Below are 17,935 nucleotides of genomic sequence, written 5' to 3'. Positions count from 1 at the left end.
ACTGGATATTTCTGTTTTGCCCATGGCGATGGCACATTTTATAAATTGCATTCCCTCTCTGTCATCACAGCATCCTTATTTGACTTTTTTTCCCCTCTCATTTTTTTTTTTTGAAAAGATTTATTTTATTTATTGAGAGGCAGTTACAGACGGTTGACTCCCCATATGGCCACAATGGTCATGACGGGGCCAGGCTGAAGCCATGGGCTTCTTCCAGGTCTCCTATGTGAGTGCAGGGGCCCATGCACTTGGGCTATCTTGTACTGCTTTCTCAGGCACGTTAGCAGGGAACTGGATCTGAGGCAGAACAGTTGGGACTTGAACTGGTGCCCATATGGGTTGCTGGTGCCCCAAGCAGAGGCTTAACCTAATACACCACAGTGCCAGCCCCCATCTCATTTATATAACAAAGCTGATAGTAAATCAGCTTATTGGACTTTTTCCTTTGCTACCACTTTTCTTTAAAAATGACCACGTGAAAGATTTAAATTATTTGAAAGTGATTTTTGACAGTGTTTCAGGCCAGCCTGAAGAAAACACCAACAATCTAGACCCAAAAAGATTAAAAAACAAAACAAAACCCCGAGACATTTCAGTGATAAAGTTTAGAAGGAAATCCTGTCTTTGTTGTTGTTTATTTGAAAGTCAGAGTTACAGAGAAAGATCTATCTGCAGTTCACTCCTCAGATGGCAACAGTGACCAGGGCAGGGCCAAGCCAACGCCATGAGCCAAGAGTTTCTTCCAGGTTTCCCATGTGGGTGGCAGGGGCCCAAGTACTTGATTTATCTTCTGCTGGTTTTCGCGGGCCACTAGCAGGGAGCTGGATCTGAAGTAGAGCAGCTGGGACATGAACCGGCACCCATATGGAATGCCAAGTTTATCCACTATCCCGCATGCTTGCCCCGGAAATCCTGTGTTTAATCCAGGAAGGGAGAAGTGAATGGATTTCAGACCAGTCCTTCCAGTTGTGACTGTTGATGGAAAAAATTAGTCACTCATAGGCTGGTGTTTAGCCTAGTGATTAAGAGGCTGGTTAAGAAGCCCATGTCCAGGGCTGGCATTGTGGTTTAGCAGGTGATGCATATAATGCTGGTATCCCAGTGGGCCCCAGTTCAAGTGTCAGCTGCTCCACTTTGATGCAGCTCCCTACTAATGTGCCTGGGAAAGCAGCAGAAGATGGCCCAAGTGTTCAGGGCCCTGTCACCCACATGGGAGACCCAGAGGCACTCTGGGTTCCTGGCTTTGGCCTGGCCGAGTCTCGGCTGTTGTGGCCATTGGGAGAGTGAACCAGTCAATGAAAGATCTCTGTCTCTCTTCCTGTCTCTCTGGCTCTGCCTTTCAAATAAATAAATAAATAGAATCTTTAAAATAAATAAAATCTTTAAAAAAGCCCATAACTCACATTAGTTCAGAGCTCCAGCTCGTGACTCCAGCTTCCTGCTGACGCAGACCCTGGAAGGCAGAGGTAATGGATGAATTAATTAAGTTCCTGCCACTCAATGGGAGGTCGGGATTGAGCTCTCAGCTCCTGATCATTGTGGACATTTGGCGAGTGAGCCAGCAGATAGGAGTGCCGTGTCTCAAATAAGTAAACTTAAAATAAATAAAAACCATTAGTCATCCCATGTGTGTCTGCGCTCAGAAAGAGTTACAAAGAGCCTTCCCACCTAGACGTTAGGAGGTCAAGTGTGTGGTGGCCACACGTGTGCTTTCTGAAGTTGTCCGTCTTCCTGCTGTAGCTCGCTCAGTGAGAAGCTAAGGTGAAGGCTTCAGCTGTTATCAGTAGGTTGAAATGAACTGTCGAATGAATCTATACAATCATTGGCGATATTTCTAAACTGCTTTGTCATTACACATTTATCATTTAAACATGGATTTTTCCTCCCCTGCTCACAGAGTGGTTCCAGCAGATGTTTGTAGTTCTACTTCGGAATCAGTTTTGGGCCTGTCAGCAAGGTGCCACTACCTTCTTTTACTTGGATTACTATAGTAACCGCATTGAGCATTCTGCTTCCTCTCTTGCTCCCTGCCAAAAAGGCAAATTATATATATACATAAATATTCTCCGCCTACCTGCGTAATGCTCCTCCTCTACTCAAATGTTGCCAGTGTCTTTTTGTTGCACTGAAGATGAATCCAGGCTCTTCAGCCTGGTTTCCAGGACCCTCCTAGTCCAGCCTGCCTCTCTGCTCTCCTTGCGTCTCTCCCCTGTCTTCTCTGGGCAGTGAAGTCAGTCATCATGCCTCTAAAGTCTCTACCTTTCTAACCGTAGACACCCAATACATGCTGCTGCCGCCGCCGCCTTTGATCCTCACGTGGTAATGTTATTTACCTCAATACCTAAGAATACCACCACCTCTCCTCCCGGCACGCACCTTGTGACTGGATGTTTATGTTGCCTCCCTGCCTCCTAAACTCCCTGAGGTCAGGGGTCACATCTTTCACCATTATACCAGGGTGCTCAATCAAGTTTGTGGAAAACAGAATAAAGATATTATTTGGGGGCAGAACATTTTTGAAGTTCATGCAAGTGAGGAGTCTTCAGGAAGTCTGTGGGAAATGCCTATTATGAAAAAAATTTGCATGGATTTCAAATATTCTGTACCAAAATAAACCAATGTTTCAGTTCCATTTTTCGTAAACTTTCTGAAGTTCCATTCTATACCCAGCTTCTAAACTCATGCCTAGAAATTCATAGGCACTGTTGATTGGATGTTGATGCTTAGGGTTTGAAATACTGGTTTAATAAAGTTTAATAAAGCTTTGTTTTTACAATAGTAAATGTGTTGAAGTAATTGGGAATTTCAAGTAGCTTTTAGAATTAACTGTATTCTTTTAGCAGAACCATGACTTGCTTTAATGTATAAACATTCTTTTCTAAGTCATCTAACTTACATTTTGTTCTGAGAAGTGAGAATGTTTTAAAATCTTATAGAAATGATTGGCTTCTTATAGAAAATGCAAATAATACAAAAGTTTAGAATATGTTCCTTCACTGTTTCCTGATTTTGTTCTCAAAAGACAGTTACTGTTATCAATTGTATTGTATATTTTCAAGACCAATATAGACTGTTTTTAAAGTTAAAAAATTGGAAGGTGTTGCTAGACATGTAGATGACTGACATAATACTGCATTTACCATCCCTCTGTTTAGATTTTCCTACTTTGTGTACTTCTGAAAGATAGGTTCCTGAAATGTAATTGCTAGATTGAAAAGTATAACCAGTTTGAGTTTTGATGGATAACTTCCAAGTTGCCTTCCTAAAGGCTTGTAGAAATTAGGTTTTTAAATAACAAACTTGTAGGGCTTATGATTAGAAGAATGATGAAAGTGTATTATAAGCAATTTGACAAATATGGCAAAACACCCCAAAAAAATCACTTATTTCATCACTTCATGGTACTTTTAAAATCCTTTTGGTCTTTCTGTATTCACAACGAATTTTTTTTCAGCATTGGAATCTATTCAAAGTGCTTTGCAATTTGCTGTTTTCAAATAACATTGTAATAATTAATGTTATTTAAAGTTATTTTTGTGTTATTCTGGTTAGTTATATGCTAATTCATTTAACTGTTTATGTTTTTGGACATCTGTATTATTTCTATTTTCTCTTAAAAGTAGGAGTGATACACATACTCTCATACTTAGGTATGCTTTTTATACCTCTCAGTGCTTTTTCAATATACACTCTTAGAAATGACTTTGCTGGGTCAGAGGATGAAAATGTAAGGTTTTTCATACATACTGCTAAATTGCTGTCCAGAAAAGTTCTAAGATATATATGACTAGCAAATTCAGAGTGCCTTGTTATCTGCAATCTGACAGGTAAAACAGTACCACCAGTTTAATTGAATTTAAGTTTCTAAACTGATCAAAGAAGAAACAGGAGAGCTTTGGTATGGAATGGAAAATGAATGTTAAGGCATAGCATCAAGGCAGTATTTGGTACAGTGGGTTAAGGCGATAGCTGGGATGCTCACATCCCATACTGAAGTGCCTGGGATCAAGTCCCAGCTCTTCCACTTCCAATCCAGGTTCCTGCTCATGTACGTGGAAGCAGCAGGTGATGGCCCATCCCCTAGGTTCCTGCCACCTACACAGGAGACCCCAGTGGAGTTCCAGGCTCCTGGTGTTAGCCTGGCCAAGCCCTGGTTGTTGAGAGCATTTGAGGGGTGAACCAGCAGATAGAAGATCTCTCTTTGTCTCTCCTTCTCTGCCTTTCAGATAAATTAGTACATCTTAGAAGAAGAAAAAAGACATAGCATCTTGTACTGCATAAGTTGTATTTTTTACTCCTTACATTGTTTTAATGAATATCCTTTATGCTCTTTACTATTTTGTTTTGATTATTTTTCTGTATGTCAGTGTTCTTGGTTTACTGCTATTTTATTCTATTCACCTGTACCTTTTTACCTAGAGACCAAATGAAAGGGTTGACACAGTATCAGAAAAACCAAGAGAAGATCCAGTACTAAAAGAAGAAGCCCCAGTGAGTTGCTTTAATGAATATTGTCTAACCAGATATGGGTTAAGAAGGTGGAAGCAGAGTGATTAAATTGCAAAAACATTGTGGTACTACAGTTCCATGCTTCTTTATTTCAGAAATTATACTGAAATAAACCTTGGAGTTGGTATAAGAGGTAGATATTTTCAGTGATTTATTTTCCTTTTCAAAACTGTGACCTTTTTTTAGTTGATCATGTGACTTCTCAAGATACTAATTATTTGGCAACAGAAATTATCAACCCTATTTTCACTATTAGTGACAGAGCTTATTAATAATACTTTTCTCTCTTCTCTTCTTCCCTCCTGCTAGTTTTAGATAGCAGGTATCAGAGAAAAGTATAATTGAAGATAAATGTTACATTGTTAGCGTTTTAATGTACTTGGTGCGTAGTACATAGTTTTCTTTTTTAAAAATCTTTCTTCTGATGAAGTTTTGTGACCTTTTCCTGTAGGCTCAGCCGATATCATCTTCTGTTCCAGCAACAGAAGTGTCCACTGGTGTTAAGTTCCAGGTTGGTGATCTTGTTTGGTCCAAGGTGGGAACCTATCCTTGGTGGCCTTGTATGGTTTCAAGTGATCCCCAGCTCGAGGTTCACACCAAAATTAACACAAGAGGTAAGAAAAGGCATGGAGGAGTTAAGTAAAAACATGTGGATGACAAAGAAAAGAAACTTTAAATGTTGTTTGTGAATGTAAGAATACCTACATGACCTACAGTCTGACACAGAAACAAATGTATATCAGTTTTTAATAGCCACTGAAATAATTATTGTCATTTTAACTGACAGAGAGCCATAACTAATATAGTCCTTGTTTCCCTTTATGGCACCCTGCAATTGTTTATAATTTCCTTCACACTTCTTTTTCCTTTTTCATGTTTTTTTTTAAAAATTTATTTATTTATTTCAAACAGTGATAGATAAAGAGGGAGAGAGATCTTCCATCCAATGATTCACTCCCCAGATGGCTGCAACTGCCAGGGTCGGAGCCAGGAACACCACTGGGGTCTCTCATATGGGTGGCAGGGGCCCAAGTACTTGAACCATCGTCTGGTGTGTATGTGTGTGTGTGTGTGTGTGTATATATATATATACACACATACATACATACATATATACATATATTATATATTATATATTATATATATTCATTGTTAGTGGGAAGCTGTGTTAGAACCAGAGCAGCTGGGCCTCAAACCAGCACTCTAGTAAGGGATGCAAGCATCCTAAGCAGCTGCTTAACTCGCTGATCTTAATCTGACATTTTGAAATTTCCTGAAGAAAGTTTATGGATAAGCGATGTGTTATATGAGCTGGGTAAGCATTTGGGCCGAGCCTTGTTTGAACATTCGTATTTTGTTTGTCCTTGACTTCTGTTTTAAGATATTTTTTTTCCCCCAGGCAAATACTTTTCATGCTGATACTTTTTGTAGGATGGTTTTCTCCTCTGATCCCTTTTTTAATGTCAGGTTACAGGAGCATCCCTACATGTTTGATTAACATAAAAATGTATCCGAATCTAGTTTATGACATGGAATGTTACATTAGGAATATTAATACGAATTAAGAATAGATATATTCTAACTTTTCTCTACACCTTTTTTTTTTTTTTTTTTTTTTTGACAGGCAGAGTGGACAGTGAGAGAGACAGAAAGAAAGGTCTTCCTTTTGCCATTGGTTCACCCTTCAATGGCCGCTGCGGCCGGCGTGCTGCGACCGGCGCACTGTGCTGATCCGAAGCAAGGAGCCAGGTACTTATCCTGGTCTCCCATGGGGTGCAGGGCCCAAGGACTTGGGCCATCCTCCACTGCACTCCCTGGCCACAGCAGAGAGCTGGCCTGGAAGAGGGGCAACCTGGACAGAATCCGGTGCCCCAACCGGGACTAGAACCCGGTGTGCCGGCGCCGCAAGGCGGAGGATTAGCCTAGTGAGCCGCAGCGCTGGCCTCTACACCTTTTTTTTTTTTTTTTTTTTTTAATTTTTTTTTTTATTGTTTGACAGGCAGAGTGGACAGTGAGAGAGAGAGACAGAGAGAAAGGTCTTCCTTTGCCGTTGGTTCACCCTCCAATGGCCGCCGCGGCCGGCGCGCTGTGGCCGGCGCACCGCGCTGATCCGATGGCAGGAGCCAGGAGCCAGGAGCCAGGTGCTTCTCCTGGTCTCCCATGGGGTGCAGGGCCCAAGCACCTGGGCCATCCTCCACTGCACTCCCTGGCCACAGCAGAGAGCTGGCCTGGAAGAGGGGCAACTGGGACAGAATCCAGCGCCCCGACCGGGACTAGAACCCGGTGTGCCGGCGCTGCTAGGCGGAGGATTAGCCTAGTGAGCTGCGGCGCCGGCCCTCTACACCTTTTTTTTTAAGAATTATTTTATTTCTTTGAAAGACAGAGTTACAGAGAGAGGTAGAGCCAGAGAGAGAGATGTCTTCCATCTGCTGGTTCACTCCCCAGATGGCCGCAACGGCCGGAGCTGTGCCGCTCCAAAGCCAGGAGCCGGGAGTTTCTTCTGGGTCTCCCACATGGGTCCCATCTTTTACTGCTTTCCATCTTTTCCTTATTAGTAGAGAGCTGGATCAGAAGTGGAGCAGCCGGGACTTGAACCGGCTTCCATTTGGGATGCCAGCACTTCAGGCCAGGGCTTTAACCGGCTGTGCCACAGCGCCGGCCCCCTTCTTTTTTGGTTTTAACCAAATATGATGTGGATTGGATTCCCGAGATTCTAGCATTTGGGGTGGGCTTGCTTCGTAGCAAGCATGGATCACTTACTATCAAGATTCCTTTGTAAAAGTCATCCTGATCATACATAGTGATCATTAGTGTCCATATTGGTCAGTATTGTGATTAGATTCTTAGCATTAGGAGACATATTTAATGGGCTTTTGTACCTTTAATAACAATTCTGTGGGCTGGCATTCTGGCATAGTGGGTGAAGTTGCCACCTCGGATGGCAACCATCTCATATGGGTGCCAGTTCAAGTCCTGGGTGCTCTACTTCCAGTTCAGCATCTGCTACTGCAGCAGGGAAGGCAGCAGAAGATGGCCCAAGTGCTTGGGCCCTGGCACCCACATAGGAGACCTGAAAGAAGCTCCTGGCTCCTGGCTCTGGCATGGCCCAGCCCTGCACATTGTGGCCATTTGAGAAGTGAACTAGCAGATGTAAGACCTCTGTCTCTGTCTCTCCCTCTTTCTGTAACTCTGCCTTTCAAATAAATAAAAATAAATCTTTAAGAAAAAGTAATAATTCTTTTAAGAACATATTGAAAAGATGTTAGGATCATATTTCTCTTTGAAGTTATATTTCATTATTTAGATCCCATTTTAAGTTTAAAAGTTAAAAAGTAAGGGCTGGAGCTGTGGCGTGGTAGGCTAAGCCTCCACCTGCTATGACGGCATCCCATATGGGCGCTGGTTTGTGTCCCCACTGTTCCTCGTCTGATCCATCTCTCTGCTTATGGCCTGGGAGAACAGCAGAAGATAGCACAAGTGCTTGGGCCACTGCACCCATGTGGGAGACCCGGAAGAAGCTCCTGGCTCCTGGCTCCTGGCTTTGGATTGGCACAGCTCCAGCCATCTGGGGAGTGAACTAGTGAATGAAAGAACTTTTTCTTTTTGTCTTCCCTCTCGCTGTCTGTAACTCTTCCTCTCAAATAAGATAAATAAAATCTAAAAAAAAATCTTAAAAGTTAAAAAATAATGCTTTTTTGCTTTTAAAAAATTATATTTTCAGTGAGAAAAGGTAAAACTTTACAGAAATATATATGGTAAAAAGCCAAAGGTGCCCATAGTTTCATCTTCTAGATATGTAATGACTATTAAAAGTTTAGGAGTCCTTTCTCTCTGTCTTTCTCTCTCACTGTCTGTAACTCTACCTGTCAAATAAATTAAACAAACAAACAAAAAAACGGGGCCAGCACCATGGCTCACTTGGTTGATCCTCCACCTGCAGCGCCGGCATCCCATATGAGCACCGGGTTCTAGTCTCGGTTGCTCCTCTTCCAGTCCAGCTCTCTGCTGTGGCCCAGGAGGGCAGTGGAGGATGGCCCAAGTGCTTGGACCCTGCACCCGCATGGGAGACCAGGAGGAAGCACTTGACTCCCGACTTTGGATCAGCACAGTGCCAGTCGTGGTGGCCATTTGGGGAGTGAACCCAATGGAAGGAAGACCTTTCTCTCTGTCTCTCTCTCTCATTGTCTATAACTCTACCTATCAAACAAAAAAAAAAAGTTTAGGAGTAATTCTTTTTCTCTATACAGATTGAAATTAATGGTTATATAAATAAATATTTGTACTGAGAGTTTTAAGTGGATCAGGTATTCTTTGATACCTTTTGTTACTTTTAACCCTATCAATTTTTATTTGAAATTTAAGTGGATTTTATTGGCTTTCATATGTTTTTGAAGAAAATATTCATGTATAGTTTGACATTTTATATGAGATTTATTCATACTTTTATTTTACACATAAATGTTTAAATTTGTGGGATACGCATAACTTTTCATTTTTCTTTTCTTTTTTTTTTTTTTTTTTTTTTTTTGACAGGCAGAATGGACAGTGAGAGAGAGAGAGACAGAGAGAAAGGTCTTCCTTTGCCGTTGGTTCACCCTCCAATGGCCGCCACGGCTGGCGCGCTGCGGCTGGCGCACCACGCTGATCTGAAGGCAGGAGCCAGGTGCTTCTCCTGGTCTCCCATGGGGTGCAGGGCCCAAGCACTTGGGCCATCCTCCACTGTCTTCCTGGGCCACAGCAGAGAGCTGGCCTGGAAGAGGGGCAACCGGGACAGAATCCGGTGCCCCGACCGGGACTAGAACCTGGTGTGCTGGTGCTGCTAGGTGGAGGATTAGCCTATTGAGCCGCGGCACCAGCCAACTTTTCATTTCAACAAGACTCACATGACTAGAGCCACAAAACTGGCACACTATTAAAAAATTAAGAATGCAGCTTTAGGCCAATTTAAATCTCAATATTACTACCCTTCATACATGAGTTTACAAGTATCTGCTGTGAGCTTACTGCAGTACTAACCAGAGAATGTCTAAGGTCACAAATAAAGCCTCTGTTCCTATTGCTACTTGTTTTGTTATAGAAAAATATTACAAGTAAAACAATTAGTGCTTTTCAGGGTATTCATTTCAAAATCACATGCTATACAAGCCCAAGCTGTATTTTTTCCTCTCACAGAGACAGAACAATACATTGTGTGAAGACTGACTTACTGATTAAATATCCCTCACCCACCAGTACCAGCTTAGTCATGACACGGTGTACGGTGCTGACTAATTAAAAATGAGAGGGAAATTAAAACATTTTCAGGTATTGGGTACATTCATAATTTGTTCTTAGTTAATATTTTTCTTAAAGTAGCATATTTTATAACATTTTTCTTAAAATAAAACTGAGGTTTTATTTTATCTTCAAACTTAGGTTTTAGTTTTGCATTTTTTTGTATTAAAACATTTTCTCACTATTTTTCTGTTGGAAGTGTAGTCTATTTTTCAAGGGTTGGTGTGCTTGTTTCTTGGTTTTTCAGGTCTTCAGGTTTTTATTTACCTCATAGTTTTCCATTCAGCAGGAAACAAAGTGCTAGCAAATAAAACTGGTTTTTTTTTCTTCTCAAATGATTTAAAGGAGAGAGTTGAAAGTATTTAAGTGCGATCATGTTGCCTATGAGTTGGAGTTTTTAACTATAATTTACCATCCCATCAGATTTTCTCTTTACTTCTGAATAAATAACTGACATTTGGAAACAGATTGTATCTTGTGTTCTTTAATCGTATTTATTTATTTATTTATTTATTTATTTATTTTGACAGGCAGAGTGGACAGTGAGAGAGAGAGACAGAGAGAAAGGTCTTCCTTTTGCCGTTGGTTCACCCTCCAATGGCTGCCGCGGCCGGCGCGCTGCGGCTGGCGCACTGCGCTGATCCGAAGGCAGAAGCCAGGTGCTTTTCCTGGTCTCCCATGGGGTGCAGGGCCCAAGCACCTGGGCCATCCTCCACTGCACTCCCTGGCCACAGCAGAGAGCTGGCCTGGAAGAGGGGCAACCGGGACAGAATCTGGCGCCCCGACCAGGACTAGAACCTGGTGTGCTGGCGCTGCAAGGCGGAGGATTAGCCTAGTGAGCCACGGCGCCAGCTCGTGTTCTTTAATCTTATTATCTGTACCCACCACCCTATCCTGCAAGTTCACTTATTAATTTATATTATGTGTGTGTGTTTCTACCTGCAAACCCTTGGAATTTTATCGGCCTTTTTTAATTGTAGTTAGATTTGCACTGGCTGTTCTGTCTCAGATGATATGGAAGTGAGTTGTATGTGTGTCTCTGTTTTCATAGTCTATTTTACATATTATATACTAATTTAGCTTCAAAGTAGTTCTTCAGATAATTATTAATGCCTAATAAATCAAAATTTGTCAAATTTAGGATATAATTAGTATAGCCAACTATCAGTTTAATTTAAGCGTATTTCTAGTCAGAATCTACTTGTTGCCTTTCCCTCCTTACCTGAATTAAATTCCTTGAGAAAACCAGTTCCTACATTTCTCTGTTGATTTGATACTTTTTCTTCAGAGCAATGCTTTTCAAAATTGTATTTGGTAAAACACTTGTTTTAAGGGGCTGGCATTGTGCCTGGGGGTTAAACCACCACCTGTGATGGCAGCATGTCATACAATTGCTGGTTTGAGTCCGCTTCCAAGTGGCTGCTCCACTTCCAATCCAGCTCCCCACTAATGCACCTGAGCAAGTAGCAGAAGGTGGTCGAAGTGCTTGGTCCCTTGCATCCACATGGGAGCCCAGGGTGGAGTTCCAGGCTCCTGGCCTAAGCCTGGCCCAGCCGTGCCTGTTGCTGCTGTTTGGGGTGTGAACCAGTGGGTGGAAGATCTTGCTCCCCACGCCCATCTCTCCATATTTCAAATCTTCACAAGAAAAGTTTTTGTTCATTTAAAAATTTTCCTTCTCTATCACAGTGCAGACTAATACTTGTGTAAGATACAAAAACTTATTTTTGATGCTGTGTCTAGCTATCATGACAATGTCACATTGCTATTATAGCTTCCGAGTGATCCTCCTCCTCTGCATTTACTCATTTGTTCTTCAGACCACACTTCAAGAGCAGCACTGCTCCTAAGCATCCATTCTCAGATATTTAAGTCCTAAGACCCCCTTCTCCTTTTACATTTGAGGACTCAAAAACCCTTTTGTTTTTGTGAGTCTTATCTATTACTATTTATTTTAATATAGAAATTAAAGGCGAGAAAATTTTTAAAATATTAACAAATTTATTTTAAAGTGATAGCTTATTATATACTACCAAGTTATATTTTTATGGAAAGCTGTCTTCTCAAAAAATTAATGAGGAAATGGGCATTGTGGCACAGCAGATTAAGCCACCACTAGGGACACCCATGTTTCATGTCAGAGTACTGGTTTGAGTCCATGCTACTCCCCTTCCACTCCAGCTTCCTGCTAACACACCTTGGAGGTGGCAGATGATGGCCCAAGTACTTGGGTTCCTGCTACACATGTGGGAGACCCAAGTGGAGTTCCTAGCTCTGGCCTGACTCAGCCCTTGGCTGTTGTGGGCATTTGGGAAATGCACCAGCAGATGGAAGATTCTCATTCTTTCTCCCTTTCCCTCTTTCTGTCTCTCTCTCATTCTACCTTTCAAATAAATAAGTCCTTAAAAAATTCATGAGAAGAAGGATTAATTTACATTTTTGAAAATCTCTAATGTCTAACTTAAATGAAAATGCTGTATTCTCTTATCTCCTCCTTCATTCTGTTATGATTTGTTGTTCTGGTTGAAGTTTATGAAATTGGCCCTGCCTCACACAGATGTGTAGTTGGAAAAGGGAAGAATACTTTTTTTTAAGATTTATTTATTCTATTTGAAAGGCAAGTTACAGAGGGAGAAAGAGAGATCTTCCATCTGCTGGTTCACTCCCCAAATGACCACAATGGCCAGGGCTAGAAGTCCTGAAATTCTGAAGTCAGGAGCCTCATCTGGATCTCCCACGTGGGTGCAGGGGCCCAAGCAACTGGGCCATCACCCACTGCCTCCCCAGGCCACTAGGGGGGAGCTGAATCAGAAGCAGAGCAGCTGGGACTTGAACTGGGGCCCACATGGGATGTCAGCACTGCAGGTAGTGGCTTAACCTTCTGCAGCCACAGCGTCATTCCCAAGGGAAGAAGATTTTAATAGCTGTTTGAGATCATTGTGGATGTGCTTCTTTGATGTTAAGAGAGAACTTAACAAGAGTTAGTTACAATGCTGAGTCTGGAATCTCAGCAGTGACCTTTCTGCACCTGTTGTGTGAAAATCCATCAGTTCTCTGTTACACTGTGCATACATCTTTCATGGTTTTGTACCATCATGCGTTGGTCACTTGAAAACCATTTACTGAGGCAGACAGACTTTCCAAATGTTTATATTTTAAAAAATCATATTAATGTCACCACTGATTTGATCAGTACATGATTACTGGGAAACTGACAGATTCAAAGAAGCAATGACAGATTTTCCAAAATTTTGATTTTGCTTAAAGGATCCAGTTTTATTATTGGCAGCAAATAGTGTTGTTTTCCTTGAGGTAATAAACAAACTTGCTTTGCTCATTTTTGTACCAGATTCTCAAGTAGGAATAACCACCATTCTTTCAGCCATACTTTCTAATGAAAATGGTGTTCTGTGAAAAGGTGGTCTGAGGGGCCAGCACTGTGGTGCAGTGGGTTAACGCCCTGGCCTGAAGCGCTGGCATCCCTTGTGGGTGCCGTTTGAAACCCAGCTGCTCCAGTTCCAATCCAGCTCTCTGCTGTGGCCCGGGAGTGCAGTGGAGGATGGCCCAAGTGCTTGGGCCCCTGCACCCGCGTGGGAGACCCAGGGGGAACTCCTGGCTCCTGGCTTTGGATCAGCTCAGCTCCGGCTGTTGCGGCCAGTTGGAGAGTGAACCAGCAGATGGAGGACCTCTCTCTCTCTCTCTCTGCCTCTCCTCTGTCTTTGTAACTCTGACTTTCAAATAAGTAAATAAATCTTTAAAAAAAAAAAAAAAAAAGGAAAAGAACGTCTGAGAGACCACTTTGGCACTCACATCACAGCCATCCTACTCCAAGTATGCGAAAGAGTTCCTGTTCGTTCTTCCCATTTTGTCACACAATATTAAAGAGACATTACTCAAAATTTAGTAAAGTTAATACTTTCTGCTGCTCCATCAAGGACATTAAATAAAACTGGCTTCTTTTTCAAATTGTGAAGAGTACAGACTGGTGCAGTCTGGTGTACTGAGTTGGTCTTTATTCCTGCGAAGATGCCAGCCATCTTACTCAGTATAGCTTTTGCACCATTAAGGGCAGATGTCAACAGAGGGAAAAAGACAGTGTCTTGACATTATTATGAAAATAGCACGGCTGTCGCAGGGCCCCTGAGATCCTCGGGGGCCTCTCCTCCTCAGAGCTGTGCAGCGCACAGTTACATAGCTAGAAAAGTAGTCTGACCAACACTTGGTTTTCAGAAATTCAAGAAAACGTGTTTTACAGTTTTTGAAGGAAACGTTATTTATAACCTGGTTTGTTTGTAAAAAATACTTGAGACAAATAGAAATAAATTGTTAGTCAAGCTAGTAAACCTGATAATTAGCAGAATTTCTGCTTTTCTGTCTCTTAAAGCTTTCTATGCTGATTTTAGTCATTTGGAACGATTATTACAGAGGCTCTTAGTTGGGGAATTGCAGGAATTGCAGTATGTCTTTTTACCGTCCAGAATGTGCGTATTTGAATGGGAGTGACACTGGAATCTAGGTTAGGACACCTTTTGGCAAGGTATGTGTGGATGTTTATGTTCTGAAATGTTCATGGAGGGCTTTTACTTTCAGGGGCCCGGGAATACCATGTCCAGTTCTTTAGCAACCAGCCGGAGAGGGCATGGGTTCACGAAAAGCGAGTGCGGGAGTATAAAGGTCATAAACAGTATGAAGAGTTACTGGCTGAGGCCGCCAAACAAGCCAGCAACCACTCTGAAAAACAAAAGGTAACTACCAATATGTTAATATTACTAAACTGGTGGGGTTTCTAAGCAGTGTCATAATTGAGAAGGATTTTTCACACTTAAGTTCAAGCAATTATTGGAATGATTTGTAATTTTAACTCCTCAAAGAGTTTGTTGGTGTGTCAGTTTGATATGTCATATAAACAATATTGTACTATTGAAAACTTCAAAATACTTCCTTAATACAGTATGAGATTCTACTGTGAGTTGAATTAATGTACATAAATCTAGTAGATGCCAGTGAAATGTAGATTCTGCCTGGGGTGGTCGTGGTGGTATTCTTTTTCCTATTTCAATATCTTCCCATAATTTCTCTTTATTCTTATTTAGTAAAGTTGTTTGATGAAACTAAACTTTTAAAAAATATTTGGTAAACACCTACTGTGAGACAAGTATTGTTTTAAGCAGTATCTGTCTATGTAGTAAATTTATTTACTAGATGAACTGATGTATATAATATTAATATGTATTAGTTCATTTAGTCATATCTATTTGAGGTAGATGCTATTATTCCATTTTCTTTTTTCTTTTTCTTTTTTTTTTGACAGGCAGAGTGGATAGTGAGAGAGAGAGACAGAGAGAAAGGTCTTCCTTTTGCCGTTGGTTCACCCTCCAATGGCCGCTGCGGCCGGCGCGCTGCGGCCGGCGCGCTGCAGCCAGCGCATCGCGCTGATCTGATGGCAGGAGCCAGGTGCTTCTCCTGGTCTCCCATGGGGTGCAGGGCCCAAGCACTTGGGCCATCCTCCACTGCCTTCCCGGGCCACAGCAGAGAGCTGGCCTGGAAGAGGCAACCGGGACAGACTCTGGCGCCCCGACCGGGACTAGAACCCGGTGTGCCGGCGCCACAAGGCGGAGGATTAGCCTATTGAGCCGCGGCGCCGGCCAATTCCATTTTCTATAGATGAAACTGAGGCATAGGAGCTTAAGTCACTGGTTCAACCAAGATCACACAAGTGCTGGGACCAGGAAGTTTTAAGCTCAATTATAGTATGTCTTGTGACTCAGAAATCTGTCATTGTTATACTTTAAAAGCTAAGTCTTATCAGAGAGGATTTTGGTTAATTTTATCAGAGTTAGATTTCACAGATTGATACATCAATATTTGACATATACTCTTGCATCTCATACTTTCATTAACTGATTTATTTCTAGTGGCTTCTGTCAAATAATCTAGGTAATTCTTAGTTGCCTTGATTATATACTTTTATTCAGCTTCTTTGTTCACCTTTAACATCATTTTTCAGAGTTTTCTTACCTCTTATGCCAATGCCAAATCTTTGGATCGACCTTGGACCTTGAGACACATGGGAGCTATGGTGGAGGTGTATTTTCTTCTCTCATTCATGGCTGCTCTCCTTTGTTTTGTCAACTTTCATTTGTTCCTTGAGGTTCTCCTTTCACTTCCTTCTATCCATTTGCCTTATGGTACACACTGGCAGCGCAGCTTCAAATGCTGGCCCTCTGCCTGTTAGCTTTGTTGTGATCTCTGTAGCCTATAGCCCCCCTGATTCGCTCCCTGCCCTTAGGTATGAAAGAGAAATGGGAGCTTTAGGGCATGTCAGAATTTTTTTATTTGGTTATTTATTTGAAAGAGAGAGAAAGAAAGAGGCAGACAGATTTCTCCCCATCTACTGGCTACCCCACAGGTGCATGCAACAGCTGAGTCTGGGCCAGGCTGAAGCCAGGATCCGAGAACTCAATCCAGGTCTCCCGTGTCAGGAGGCAGAGACCTCATCTACTTGAGCCATCACCTATTGCCTTCTTGGTGCTCATTAGTAGGAAGCTAGAATCAGGAGTGGAGCCAGGACTTGAACCCTGGCCCTCTGATATGGGATGTAGGTGTGTCAAGTGGTGTACACCAAGTGCCTGCCCCAGGATGTCTTGTGTGTGTGTATGTGTGTAAGTGTTTAAGATGTACTTTATTTATATTTGAAAGAGTTACATAGGGAGAGAAGAGACACAGAGATCTTCTCACCACTGGTTTGCTCCCCAAATAGCTACAGTGGCTGGGACTGGAACAGGTCTCCCACATGGGTGCAGAGGCCAAGCACTTGGGCCATCATTCACTGCTTTCCCAGGCCATTAGCAGGTAGCCGGATCAGAAGTTGAGCAGCCGGGTCTGGAGCCAGTGTCCACTTGGGATACTGGCATCGAAGGTGGCAGCTTAACCCACTACACCATGAGGCTGGCCATGGGTGTCATTTTTAATGTTAGTGTTTTATTAGCCACTAAAAAGAACCATTTTTCTGTCATCTTTCTTTTCCCCCTCATTTTCACTAGATTTTTTATGAAAATGATGTGAGAAGGATGATTCCCTCCTTGGGGAACTTGTCCAGCAGAGTGATCATCAAAGGAAAGATATGAAAAAGAGTATACCTTAGTGTCCTGGATAGAGCAGTGCTAATGTATAAAAGTTACGGAGTTAGAACATTCCACTTACTTGACTGAAGAACCTGAAAAGATAATAGGATCACATGGGAAATATATATTGCTTTTATTGTACCCATTACATTAAAGCATGTCACATAATGAATGCCTATTTCTGTGTCTGTTTTAAAGATTCGAAAACCCCGACCCCAGAGAGAACGTGCTCAGTGGGATATTGGCATTGCCCATGCGGAAAAAGCATTGAAAATGACTCGAGAAGAAAGAATAGAACAGTATACTTTCATCTATATCGATAAACAGCCTGAAGACCAAGCGAAAAAGAATACTGCCTCCAAAGCTGAAGTTAAAAAAACTCGAAAACCAAGGTCTGTGCTGAACACTCAGTCAGAACAGACCAGCGCAGGGGAGGTGGCCTCCTCACAGTCAGGTACTGAAAACCGGAGACACAGCCAGAGGCGGCACACGAGTGTGGAGGAGGACGAGCCGCCTCCTGTTAAAATAGCCTGGAAAACAGCAGCAGCGAGGAAGTCCTTGCCAGCTTCCATCACAATGCACAAAGGGAGCCTGGATTTGCAGAAGTGTAACATGTCTCCAGTTGTGAAAATTGAACAGGTGTTTGCTCTTCAGAATGCTACAGGAGATGGGAAATTTATTGATCAGTTTGTCTATTCAACGAAGGTATCTACTTTTTCCCATTGGGTTTTTGGGGGAACAGTATTTGAAAGTAGTGAACTTTGGCATTTGAGAAAATAATAACACAAGAATATAACTTAAACATCCTTTGTATCCATTACATATGAAACATACTGTTTACACTGTGGGCAAAAAGACATAGGAGAAAAAGTCTGTGTTTTTCTTCTTTCCCTCCTCTTTTGTAATATTTCCATCTGTAGTAGATTAATCTTGAATTGGCAGCCAAAACTGAGCTGTGCTTCTGAAAGTCATGGAAAAAACAACAACAACAACAACAACCTGGGTACTTTGTTTCTAGTTTGTGTAGTTAG

The 17,935-nt window shown here is 42.0% G+C and overlaps 1 protein-coding gene across 7 annotated transcripts in view; it reads left to right on the top strand.

Annotated features, from left to right (window-relative positions):
• NSD3 (nuclear receptor binding SET domain protein 3) overlaps positions 1-17,935 on the top strand; it is a 129,973-nt gene that overhangs the window by 51,952 nt on the left and 60,086 nt on the right. For all 7 annotated transcript variants that reach the window (XR_011386371.1, XM_051832336.2, XM_070068551.1 and 4 more), the window contains exons 3-6: positions 4,420-4,491; positions 4,961-5,123; positions 14,371-14,525; positions 17,103-17,609. Coding sequence is in view for 6 of the 7 variants with exons in the window: in XM_051832336.2 (XP_051688296.2) it covers positions 4,420-4,491; positions 4,961-5,123; positions 14,371-14,525; positions 17,103-17,609 (897 nt within the window). In the remaining variant the exon portion in view is untranslated. The remainder of the gene's footprint in view (positions 1-4,419; positions 4,492-4,960; positions 5,124-14,370; positions 14,526-17,102; positions 17,610-17,935) is intronic.

The sequence above is a fragment of the Oryctolagus cuniculus genome, chromosome 2 (assembly GCF_964237555.1).
Source record: "Oryctolagus cuniculus chromosome 2, mOryCun1.1, whole genome shotgun sequence".
Taxonomy (NCBI): domain Eukaryota; kingdom Metazoa; phylum Chordata; class Mammalia; order Lagomorpha; family Leporidae; genus Oryctolagus; species Oryctolagus cuniculus.
The sequence above is the reverse complement of the archived record's forward strand: the minus strand, read 5'-3'. Positions and strand labels throughout refer to the sequence as shown.